The following is a 12973-nucleotide window of genomic DNA, read 5'->3' as shown; positions in this document are numbered from 1 at the left end:
ATATCAGGCTAGATGTTAGCAGTATACAGCAGTGATATCAGGCTAGATGTTAGCAGTATACAGCAGTGATATCAGGCTAGAGGTTAGCAGCATACAGCAGTGATATCAGGCTAGAGGTTAGCAGCATACAGCAGTGATATCCGACTAGAGGTTAGCATCATACAGCAGTGATATCAGGCTAGATGTTAGCAGTATACAGCAGTGATATCAGGCTAGATGTTAGCAGGTTAGCAGTATACAGCAGTGACATCAGGCTAGATGTTAGCAGTATACAGCAGTGATATCAGGCTAGATGTTAGCAGGTTAGCAGCATACAGCAGTGATATCAGGCTAGATGTTAGCAGTATACAGCAGTGATATCAGGCTAGATGTTAGCAGTATACAGCAGTGATATCAGGCTAGATGTTAGCAGTATACAGCAGTGATATCAGGCTAGATGTTAGCAGGTTAGCAGCATACAGCAGTAATATCAGGCTAGATGTTAGCAGGTTAGCAGCAGTGATATCAGGCTAGATGTTAGCAGTATATAGCAGTGATATCAGGCTAGATGTTAGCAGGTTAGCAGCATACAGCAGTAATATCAGGCTAGATGTTAGCAGCAGTGATATCAGGCTAGATGTTAGCAGTATATAGCAGTGATATCAGGCTAGATGTTAGCAGGTTAGCAGTATACAGCAGTGATATCAGGCTAGATGTTAGCAGTATACAGCAGTGATATCAGGCTAGATGTTAGCAGTATACAGCAGTGATATCAGGCTAGATGTTAGCAGGTTAGCAGCATACAGCAGTGATATCAGGCTAGATGTTAGCAGTATATAGCAGTGATATCAGGCTAGATGTTAGCAGGTTAGCAGCATACAGCAGTGATATCAGGCTAGATGTTAGCAGGTTAGCAGGATACAGCAGTGATATCAGGCTAGATGTTAGCAGTATACAGCAGTGATATCAGGCTAGATGTTAGCAGGTTAGCAGCATACAGCAGTGATATCAGGCTAGATGTTAGCAGCTTAGCAGCATATGTGGGAGCAAATAGAACACATAGACAAACACATAGATATGTAGAATAGCTGAACACTAAAAACAGACCACACGAAGAGAAGGCGACACATAGGCGCCTAGGACAGCTGGACATACCAAGGACAGAGGGATATACAAAGGAGGGGGTCAGCCAAATGACCAACTGATGGATTATAGACATAGCCCACATATTTCTAGGACATGGAGATGCTGAAGGAATGTCAGAAGAGACACATAGTCTGCTGATCCGAGATAAAGACACACATTTCAAAGGAACACATTGAGCTAAGTGTAGGGACAAAACAAGCCTATAAAATAGAGGAATGTATAGTATTTTTAGTATAGCTGGACACGCTAAAAACAGAGGAGACACATAGTCTGCTGACCCTAGATAACACACATACAGAAGAACGCATTAAGCTGAGTGCAGGGACAAAGCAAGGGTCTTGTCACCATTATAATCTGATGGAAAGCAGATATGGGCGTTATTGGGCTGAACAAGCAGGATGCACAGATTGGGATGTAACTTCATTTGCATGTGGGATGGACTCATATGTTGTATGTGTATAAATCAGAGCGAGTGCTCTGAAAAAGGTGTGTGTTCCGCGGACCACTCTGGCTTGCTATACTCTTGTATTAAAAGCCTATATTGATTTCACAAAGTTCTTGCAAGTGTCATATTTTGAAATGATTAGCCACGACACATACAGCAGTGATATCAGACTAGAGGTAGAGGTTAGCAGCATACATCAGTGATATCAGGCTAGATGTTAGCAGGTTAGCAGCATACAGCAGTGTTATCAGGCTAGATGTTAGCAGGTTAGCAGCATACAGAGGTGATATCAGGCTAGATGTTAGCAGTATACAGCAGTGATATCAGGCTAGATGTTAGCAGGTTAGCAGCATACAGCAGTGATATCAGGCTAGATGTTAGCAGTATACAGCAGTAATATCAGGCTAGATGTTAGCAGCCTACAGCAGTGATATCAGGCTAGATGTTAGCAGCATACAGCAGTGATATCAGGCTAGATGTTAGCAGCATACAGCTGTGATATCAGGCTAGATGTTAGCAGGTTAGCAGTATACAGCAGTGATATCAGGTTAGAGGTAGAGGTTAGCAGCATACAGCAGTGATATCAGGCTAATTGTTAGCAGTATACAGCAGTGACATCAGGCTAGAGGTTAGCAGTATACAGCAGTGATATCAGGCTAATTGTTAGCAGTATACAGCAGTGACATCAGGCTAGAGGTTAGCAGTATACAGCAGTGACATCAGGCTAATTGTTAGCAGCATACAGCAGTGATATCAGGCTAATTGTTAGCAGCATACAGCAGTGACATCAGGCTAGAGGTTAGCAGTATACAGCAGTGATATCAGACTAGAGGTTAGCAGCATACAGCAGTGGTATCAGGCTAGAGGTTAGCATCATACAGCAGTGATATTAGGCTAGATGTTAGTATCATACATCAGTGATATCAGACTAGAGGTTAGCATCATACAGCAGTGATATTAGGCTAGATGTTAGCAGGTTAGCAGTATACAGCATTGATATCAGGTTAGATGTTAGCAGGTTAGCAGGTTAGCAGCATACAGCAGTGATATCAGGCTAGATGTTAGCAGTATACAGCAGTGATATCAGGCTAGAGGTTAGCAGTATACAGCAATGATATCAGGCTAGAGGTTAGCATCATACAGCAGTGATATCAGGCTAGATGTTAGCAGTATACAGCAGTGATATCAGGCTAGATGTTAGCAGGTTAGCAGTATACAGCATTGATATCAGGCTAGATGTTAGCAGGTTAGCAGCATACAGCAGTGATATCAGGCTAGATGTTAGCAGTATACAGCAGTGATACCAGGCTAGAGGTTAGCAGTATACAGCAGTGATATCAGGCTAGAGGTTAGCATCATACAGCAGTGATATCCGATGAGAGGTTAGCAGTATACAGCAGTGATATCAGGCTAGAGGTTAGCATCATACAGCAGTGCTATCAGACTAGAGGTTAGCAGTATACAGCAGTGATATCAGGCTAGATGTTAGCAGCATACAGCAGTGATATCAGGCTAGATGTTAGCAGTATACAGCAGTGATATCAGGCTAGATGTTAGCAGTATACAGCAGTGATATCAGGCTAGATGTTAGCAGGTTAGCAGTATACAGCAGTGATATCAGGCTAGATGTTAGCAGGTTAGCAGTATACAGCAGTGATATCAGGCTAGATGTTAGCAGGTTAGCAGCGTACAGCAGTGATATCAGGCTAGATGTTAGCAGTATACAGCAGTGATATCAGGCTAGATGTTAGCAGTATACAGCAATGATATCAGGCTAGAGGTTAGCATCATACAGCAGTGATATCAGGTTAGATGTTAGCAGGTTAGCAGCATACAGCAGTGATATCTGGCTAGATGTTAGCAGCATACAGCAGTGATATCAGTCTAGTTGTTAGCAGGTTAGCAGGATACAGCAGTGATATCAGGCTAGAGGTAGAGGTTAGCAGCATACAGCAGTGATATCAGGCTAGATGTTAGCAGATGAGCAGTATACCAGCAGTGATATCAGGCTAGATGTTTTCAGGTTAGCACCATACAGCAGTGATATCAAGCTAGATGTTAGCCGCATACAGCGGTGATATCAGGCTAGATGTTAGCAGGTTAGCAGCATACAGCAGTGATATCAGGCTAGATGTTAGCAAGTTAGCAGCATACAGCAGTGATATCAGGCTAGATGTTAGCAGGTTATCAGTATACAGCAGTGATATCAGGCTAGAGGTTAGCAGTATACAGCAGTGATATCAGGCTAGAGGTTAGCATCATACAGCAGTGATATCAGACTAGAGGTTAGCAGCATACAGCAGTGATATCAGGCTAGATGTTAGCAGGTTAGCAGTATACAGCAGTGATATCATGCTAGATGTTAGCAGGTTAGCAGTATACAGCAGTGATATCAGGCTAGATGTTAGCAGGTTAGCAGCATACAGCAGTGATATCAGGCTAGACGTTAGTAGGTTAGCAGTATACAGCAGTGATATCAGGCTAGAGGTTAGCATCATACAGCAGTGATATCCGACTAGAGGTTAGCAGCATACAGCAGTGACATCAGGCTAGATGTTAGCAGTATACAGCTGTGATATCAGGTTAGATGTTAACAGCATACAGCAGTGATATCAGGCTAGATGTTAGCAGGTTAGCAGTATACAGCAGTTATATCAGGCTAGAGGTAGAGGTTAGCAGCATACAGCAGTGATATCAGGCTAGATGTTAGCAGGTTAGCAGTATACCAGCAGTGATGTCAGGCTAGATGTTTTTAGGTTAGCAGCATACAGCAGTGATATCAGGCTAGATGTTTTCAGGTTAGCACCATGCAGCAGTGATATCAGGCTAGATGTTAGCAGCATACAGCGGTGATATCAGGCTAGATGTTAGCAGTATACAGCAGTGATATCAGGCTAGATGTTAGCAGTATACAGCAATGATATCAGACTAGAGGTTAGCAGCATACAGCAGTGATATCAGGCTAGATGTTAGCAGGTTAGCAGTATACAGCAGTGATATCAGGCTAGAGGTTAGCAGTATACAGCAGTGATATCAGGCTAGAGGTTAGCATCATACAGCAGTGATATCAGGCTAGATGTTAGCAGTATACAGCATTGATATCAGGCTAGAGGTTAGCATCATACAGCAGTGATATCAGACTAGAGGTTAGCAGTATACAGCAGTGATATCAGGCTAGATGTTAGCAGCATACAGCAGTGATATCAGGCTAGATGTTAGCAGTATACAGCAGTGATATCAGGCTAGATGTTAGCAGTATACAGCAGTGATATCAGGCTAGATGTTAGCAGTATACAGCAGTGATATCAGGCTAGATGTTAGCAGGTTAGCAGTATACAGCAGTGATATCAGGCTAGATGTTAGCAGGTTAGCAGTATACAGCAGTGATATCAGGCTAGATGTTAGCAGGTTAGCAGCATACAGCAGTGATATCAGGCTAGATGTTAGCAGTATACAGCAGTGATATCAGGCTAGATGTTAGCATCATACAGCAGTGATATCAGGTTAGATGTTAGCAGGTTAGCAGCATACAGCAGTGATATCTGGCTAGATGTTAGCAGCATACAACAGTGATATCAGGCTAGATGTTAGCAGCATACAGCAGTGATATCAGGCTAGTTGTTAGCAGGTTAGCAGGATACAGCAGTGATATCAGGCTAGAGGTAGAGGTTAGCAGCATACAGCAGTGATATCAGGCTAGATGTTAGCAGATTAGCAGTATACCAGCAGTGATATCAGGCTAGATGTTTTCAGGTTAGCACCATACAGCAGTGATATCAAGCAAGATGTAAGCAGCATACTGCGGTGATATCAGGCTAGATGTTAGCAGGTTAGCAGCATACAGCAGTGATATCAGGCTAGATGTTAGCAAGTTAGCAGCATACAGCAGTGATATCAGGCTAGATGTTAGCAGGTTATCAGTATACAGCAGTGATATCAGGCTAGAGGTTAGCAGTATACAGCAATGATATCAGACTAGAGGTTAGCAGCATACAGCAGTGATATCAGGCTAGATGTTAGCAGGTTAGCAGTATACAGCAGTGATATCAGGCTAGAGGTTAGCAGTATACAGCAGTGATATCAGGCTAGAGGTTAGCATCATACAGCAGTGATATCAGGCTAGATGTTAGCAGTATACAGCATTGATATCAGGCTAGAGGTTAGCATCATACAGCAGTGATATCAGACTAGAGGTTAGCAGTATACAGCAGTGATATCAGGCTAGATGTTAGCAGCATACAGCAGTGATATCAGGCTAGATGTTAGCAGTATACAGCAGTGATATCAGGCTAGATGTTAGCAGTATACAGCAGTGATATCAGGCTAGATGTTAGCAGTATACAGCAGTGATATCAGGCTAGATGTTAGCAGGTTAGCAGTATACAGCAGTGATATCAGGCTAGATGTTAGCAGGTTAGCAGTATACAGCAGTGATATCAGGCTAGATGTTAGCAGGTTAGCAGCATACAGCAGTGATATCAGGCTAGATGTTAGCAGTATACAGCAGTGATATCAGGCTAGATGTTAGCATCATACAGCAGTGATATCAGGTTAGATGTTAGCAGGTTAGCAGCATACAGCAGTGATATCTGGCTAGATGTTAGCAGCATACAACAGTGATATCAGGCTAGATGTTAGCAGCATACAGCAGTGATATCAGGCTAGTTGTTAGCAGGTTAGCAGGATACAGCAGTGATATCAGGCTAGAGGTAGAGGTTAGCAGCATACAGCAGTGATATCAGGCTAGATGTTAGCAGATTAGCAGTATACCAGCAGTGATATCAGGCTAGATGTTTTCAGGTTAGCACCATACAGCAGTGATATCAAGCAAGATGTAAGCAGCATACTGCGGTGATATCAGGCTAGATGTTAGCAGGTTAGCAGCATACAGCAGTGATATCAGGCTAGATGTTAGCAAGTTAGCTGCATACAGCAGTGATATCAGGCTAGATGTTAGCAGGTTATCAGTATACAGCAGTGATATCAGGCTAGAGGTTAGCAGTATACAGCAGTGATATCAGGCTAGAGGTTAGCATCATACAGCAGTGATATCAGACTAGAGGTTAGCAGCATACAGCAGTGATATCAGGCTAGATGTAGAGGTTAGCAGTATACAGCAGTGATATCAGGCTAGATGTTAGCAGTATATAGCAGTGATATCAGGCTAGATGTTAGCAGGTTAGCAGTATACAGCAGTGATATCAGGCTAGATGTTAGCAGGTTAGCAGTATACAGCAGTGATATCAGGCTAGATGTTAGCAGGTTAGCAGCATACAGCAGTGATATCAGGCTAGATGTAAAGGTTAGCAGTATACAGCAGTGATATCAGGCTAGATGTTAGCAGTATACAGCAGTGATATCAGGCTAGAGGTTAGCAGTATACAGCAATGATATCAGGCTAGAGGTTAGCATCATACAGCAGTGATATCCGACTAGAGGTTAGCAGCATACAGCAGTGACATCAGGCTAGATGTTAGCAGGTTAGCAGCATACAGCAGTGACATCAGGCTAGATATTAGCAGTATACAGCTGTGATATCAGGTTAGATGTTAGCAGCATACAGCAGTGATATCAGGCTAGATGTTAGCAGGTTAGCAGTATACAGCAGTTATATCAGGCTAGGGGTAGAGGTTAGCAGCATACAGCAGTGATATCAGGCTAGATGTTAGCAGTATACAGCATTGATATCAGGCTAGATGTTAGCAGGTTAGCAGGTTAGCAGCATACAGCAGTGATATCAGGCTAGATGTTAGCAGTATACAGCAGTGATATCAGGCTAGAGGTTATTAGTATACAGCAATGATATCAGGCTAGAGGTTAGCATCATACAGCAGTGATATCCGATGAGAGGTTAGCAGTATACAGCAGTGATATCAGGCTAGAGGTTAGCATCATACAGCAGTGATATCAGACTAGAGGTTAGCAGTATACAGCAGTGATATCAGGCTAGATGTTAGCAGCATACACCAGTGATATCAGGCTAGATGTTAGCAGTATACAGCAGTGATATCAGGCTAGATGTTAGCAGTATACAGCAGTGATATCAGGCTAGATGTTAGCAGTATACAGCAGTGATATCAGGCTAGATGTTAGCAGGTGAGCAGCATACAGCAGTGATATCAGGCTAGATGTAGAGGTTAGCAGTATACAGCAGTGATATCAGGCTAGATGTTAGCAGTATACAGCAGTGATATCAGGCTAGAGGTTAGCAGTATACAGCAATGATATCAGGCTAGAGGTTAGCAGCATACAGCAGTGACATCAGGCTAGATGTTAGCATTATACAGCTGTGATATCAGGTTAGATGTTAGCAGCATACAGCAGTGATATCAGGCTAGATGTTAGCAGGTTAGCAGTATACAGCAGTTATATCAGGCTAGAGGTAGAGTTTAGCAGCATACAGCAGTGATATCAGGCTAGATGTTAGCAGGTTAGCAGCATACAGCAGTGATATCAGGCTAGATGTTAGCAGTATACAGCAGTGATATCAGGCTAGATGTTAGCAGTATACAGCAATGATATCAGGCTAGAGGTTAGCATCATACAGCAGTGATATCAGGTTAGATGTTAGCAGGTTAGCAGCATACAGCAGTGATATCTGGCTAGATGTTAGCAGCATACAGCAGTGATATCAGTCTAGTTGTTAGCAGGTTAGCAGGATACAGCAGTGATATCAGGCTAGAGGTAGAGGTTAGCAGCATACAGCAATGATATCAGGCTAGATGTTAGCAGATTAGCAGTATACCAGCAGTGATATCAGGCTAGATGTTTTCAGGTTAGCACCATACAGCAGTGATATCAAGCTAGATGTTAGCAGCATACAGCGGTGATATCAGGCTAGATGTTAGCAGGTTAGCAGCATACAGCAGTGATATCAGGCTAGATGTTAGCAAGTTAGCAGCATACAGCAGTGATATCAGGCTAGATGTTAGCAGGTTATCAGTATACAGCAGTGATATCAGGCTAGAGGTTAGCATCATACAGCAGTGATATCAGACTAGAGGTTAGCAGCATACAGCAGTGATATCAGGCTAGATGTAGAGGTTAGCAGTATACAGCAGTGATATCAGGCTAGATGTTAGCAGTATATAGCAGTGATATCAGGCTAGATGTTAGCAGGTTAGCAGTATACAGCAGTGATATCAGGCTAGATGTTAGCAGGTTAGCAGTATACAGCAGTGATATCAGGCTAGATGTTAGCAGGTGAGCAGCATACAGCAGTGATATACATTTACATTTACATTTAAGTCATTTAGCAGACGCTCTTATCCAGAGCGACTTACAAATTGGTGCTTTCACCTTATGACATCCAGTGGAACAGCCACTTTACAATAGTGCATCTAAGTCTTTTAAGGGTGGGGGGGTGAGAAGGATTACTTTATCCTATCCTAGGTATTCCTTAAAGAGGTGGGGTTTCAGGTGTCTCCGGAAGGTGGTGATTGACTCCGCTGTCCTGGCGTCGTGAGGGAGTTTGTTCCACCATTGGGGGGCCAGAGCAGCGAACAGTTTTGACTGGGCTGAGCGGGAACTGTACTTCCTCAGTGGTAGGGAGGCGAGCAGGCCAGAGGTGGATGAACGCAGTGCCCTTGTTTGGGTGTAGGGCCTGATCAGAGCCTGGAGGTACTGAGGTGCCGTTCCCCTCACAGCTCCGTAGGCAAGCACCATGGTCTTGTAGCGGATGCAAGCTTCAACTGGAAGCCAGTGGAGAGAGCGGAGGAGCGGGGTGACGTGAGAGAACTTGGGAAGGTTGAACACCAGACGGGCTGCGGCGTTCTGGATGAGTTGTAGGGGTTTAATGGCACAGGCAGGGAGCCCAGCCAACAGCGAGTTGCAGTAATCCAGACGGGAGATGACAAGTGCCTGGATTAGGACCTGCGCCGCTTCCTGTGTGAGGCAGGGTCGTACTCTGCGGATGTTGTAGAGCATGAACCTACAGGAACGGGCCACCGCCTTGATGTTAGTTGAGAACGACAGGGTGTTGTCCAGGATCACGCCAAGGTTCTTAGCGCTCTGGGAGGAGGACACGATGGAGTTGTCAACCGTGATGGCGAGATCATGGAACGGGCAGTCCTTCCCCGGGAGGAAGAGCAGCTCCGTCTTGCCGAGGTTCAGCTTGAGGTGGTGATCCGTCATCCACACTGATATGTCTGCCAGACATGCAGAGATGCGATTCGCCACCTGGTCATCAGAGGGGGGAAAGGAGAAGATTAATTGTGTGTCGTCTGCATAGCAATGATAGGAGAGACCATGTGAGGTTATGACAGAGCCAAGTGACTTGGTGTATAGCGAGAATAGGAGAGGGCCTAGAACAGAGCCCTGGGGGACACCAGTGGTGAGAGCGCGTGGTGAGGAGACAGATTCTCGCCACGCCACCTGGTAGGAGCGACCTGTCAGGTAGGACGCAATCCAAGCATGGGCCGCGCCGGAGATGCCCAACTCGGAGAGGTTGGAGAGGAGGATCTGATGGTTCACAGTATTGAAGGCAGCCGATAGGTCTAGAAGGATGAGAGCAGAGGAGAGAGAGTTAGCTTTAGCAGTGCGGAGCGCCTCCGTGATACAGAGAAGAGCAGTCTCAGTTGAATGACTAGTCTTGAAACCTGACTGATTTGGATCAAGAAGGTCATTCTGAGAGAGATAGCGGGAGAGCTGGCCAAGGACGGCACGTTCAAGAGTTTTGGAGAGAAAAAGAAAGAAGGGATACTGGTCTGTAGTTGTTGACATCGGAGGGATCGAGTGTAGGTTTTTTCAGAAGGGGTGTAACTCTCGCTCTCTTGAAGACGGGAGGGACGTAGCCAGCGGTCAGGGATGAGTTGATGAGCGAGGTGAGGTAAGGGAGAAGGTCACCGGAAATGGTCTGGAGAAGAGAGGAGGGGATAGGGTCAAGCGGGCAGGTTGTTGGGCGGCCGGCCGTCACAAGACGCGAGATGTCATCTGGAGAGAGAGGGGAGAAAGAGGTCAGAGCACAGGGTAGGGCAGTGTGAGCAGAACCAGGCTAGATGTAAAGGTTAGCAGTATACAGCAGTGATATCAGGCTAGATGTTAGCAGTATACAGCAGTGATATCAGGCTAGAGGTTAGCAGTATACAGCAATGATATCAGGCTAGAGGTTAGCAGCATACAGCAGTGACATCAGGCTAGATGTTAGCAGTATACAGCTGTGATATCAGGTTAGATGTTAGCAGCATACAGCAGTGATATCAGGCTAGATGTTAGCAGGTTAGCAGTATACAGCAGTTATATCAGGCTAGAGGTAGAGGTTAGCAGCATACAGCAGTGATATCAGGCTAGATGTTAGCAGGTTAGCAGTATACCAGCAGTGATGTCAGGCTAGATGTTTTTAGGTTAGCAGCATACAGCAGTGATATCAGGCTAGATGTTTTCAGGTTAGCACCATGCAGCAGTGATATCAGGCTAGATGTTAGCAGCATACAGCAGTGATATCAGGCTAGATGTTAGCAGTATACAGCAGTGATATCAGGCTAGATGTTAGCAGTATACAGCAATGATATCCGGCTAGAGGTTAGCAGTATACAGCAGTGATATCAGGCTAGATGTTAGCAGTATATAGCAGTGATATCAGGCTAGATGTTAGTAGGTTAGCAGTATACAGCAGTGATATTAGGCTAGATGTTAGCAGGTTAGCAGTATACAGCAGTGATATCAGGCTAGATGTTAGCAGGTTAGCAGCATACAGCATTGATATCAGGCTACATGTTAGCAGTATACAGCAATGATATCAAGCTAGAGGTTAGCATCATACAGCAGTGATATCAGACTAGAGGTTAGCAGCATACAGCAGTGATATCCGGCTAGATGTTAGCAGTATACAGCAGTGATATCAGGCTAGATGTTAGCAGTATATAGCAGTGATATCAGGCTAGATGTTAGCAGTATACAGCAGTGATATCAGGCTAGATGTTAGCAGGTTAGCAGCATACAGCAGTGATATAAATCTAGATGTTAGCAGGTTAGCAGCATACAGCAGTGATATCAGGCTAGACGTTAGCAGGTTAGCAGCATACAGCAGTGATATACATCTAGATGTTAGCAGGTTAGCAGCATACAGCAGTGATATCAGGCTAGATGTTAGCAGGTTAGCAGCATACAGCAGTGATATCAGGCTAGATGTTAGCAGGTTAGCAGCATACAGCAGTGATATAAATCTAGATGTTAGCAGGTTAGCAGCATACAGCAGTGATATCAGGCTAGATGTTAGCAGGTTAGCAGCATACAGCAGTGATATCAGGCTAGATGTTAGCAGGATACAGCAGTGATGTCAGACTAGAGGTAGAGGTTAGCACCATACTAAGTTGAGCTCTTATCAACTGATTAATCTATTGTACTTTGTTTCTAGTTTGACTACTGTAATAGGGAACTATTGGGACTGCTGTCAGTGGTGGGATGATGACACACATATAGTTTACATGTGAAAGGATGGAAGAATATCCAGGGTCCAGATTGCTGTGATGTCACATGAACGACAGCCAATACAATCTATTAGGTTTAGTCTGCTGAACACCCTCATCTCATGGTGAATGCAGTCATATAACTAGATCTAATGTAAAACATGACCTTGTATTTGATCTAATAATCAACTTCTTCTCTGCTCCTCAGTCTTAGTCGGTAGATAGTTTTCGTAGTTAGCTACTAACCAGTGAAAATGTGATTGTGGTAATGATGACCAACATACAGTTCACAGTTTGGTTTCAGTCTAATTGCGTCTTCCTGTCTCTCTATTTCACAGCTTTCAGTGATGGATGTTAAACCCTAGATAGACCTCAGAGCACTATCAACACCCTCTCCTCCTCTTCCTGCTCATCACCATGGACTCCCCTTCTAAGAAGTCCGGTGTGTTGTCCCACCTGCGGCATCGCGCCCAGCCCCTCCTCTCTACCCTCCGACGGGGCAAGAAGAACCCCAGTAAGACTGAGGTGTGTCCAGAACATGTCTTAAACCACAGGATGAGTTCCTCTGTCCCAGACATCACCCCCACCTCCTCCCTGGCCCAGCAGGACTACCAGACCTACAGCAGCCCCAACACTCCCACCATTAAGACTGTTGGAGACAGAAGGCAGGGAGGAGGTGCTAGCTCTCACACCGTTGACACGGCTGGGAGCGACGCTGCTCTAAACCGACTGAGCGTCCCGGTGGACCAGGCTGACTGGACGTCCCAGGAGTCGGTGTGTAGTGAACCCAGTGCTGCTCCTTATGAGGAGGAGGACCTGTCAGAGGAGAGCCATGCGCTGAGAGCTGCTTCTGCTGGAGGGGGGTCAAGGACAGAGGACTTGGAGCTGCAGGATCACACAGGACACTGTAGTGAACACACTACCACTCCCATTGGCCTGCACAGCAGAGAGATCCCCTCAGTGGAGATATCAGAGGACATGACTCAGGTAAACAGAG

At 45.0% G+C, this 12973-nt stretch overlaps 1 protein-coding gene across 1 annotated transcript in view; it reads left to right on the top strand.

The window, feature by feature from the left end:
- The window catches only part of LOC135565184 (uncharacterized), a 111052-nt gene that overhangs the window by 40190 nt on the left and 57889 nt on the right, over window positions 1-12973 (top strand). The window contains exon 2 of the mRNA XM_065011245.1: window positions 12315-12963. Coding sequence (XP_064867317.1) covers window positions 12394-12963 — 570 coding nt within the window. The 5' untranslated portion in view covers window positions 12315-12393. The remainder of the gene's footprint in view (window positions 1-12314; window positions 12964-12973) is intronic.

This window comes from Oncorhynchus nerka, linkage group LG27, assembly GCF_034236695.1.
Source record: "Oncorhynchus nerka isolate Pitt River linkage group LG27, Oner_Uvic_2.0, whole genome shotgun sequence".
NCBI lineage: Eukaryota > Metazoa > Chordata > Actinopteri > Salmoniformes > Salmonidae > Oncorhynchus > Oncorhynchus nerka.
The sequence above is the reverse complement of the archived record's forward strand: the minus strand, read 5'-3'. Positions and strand labels throughout refer to the sequence as shown.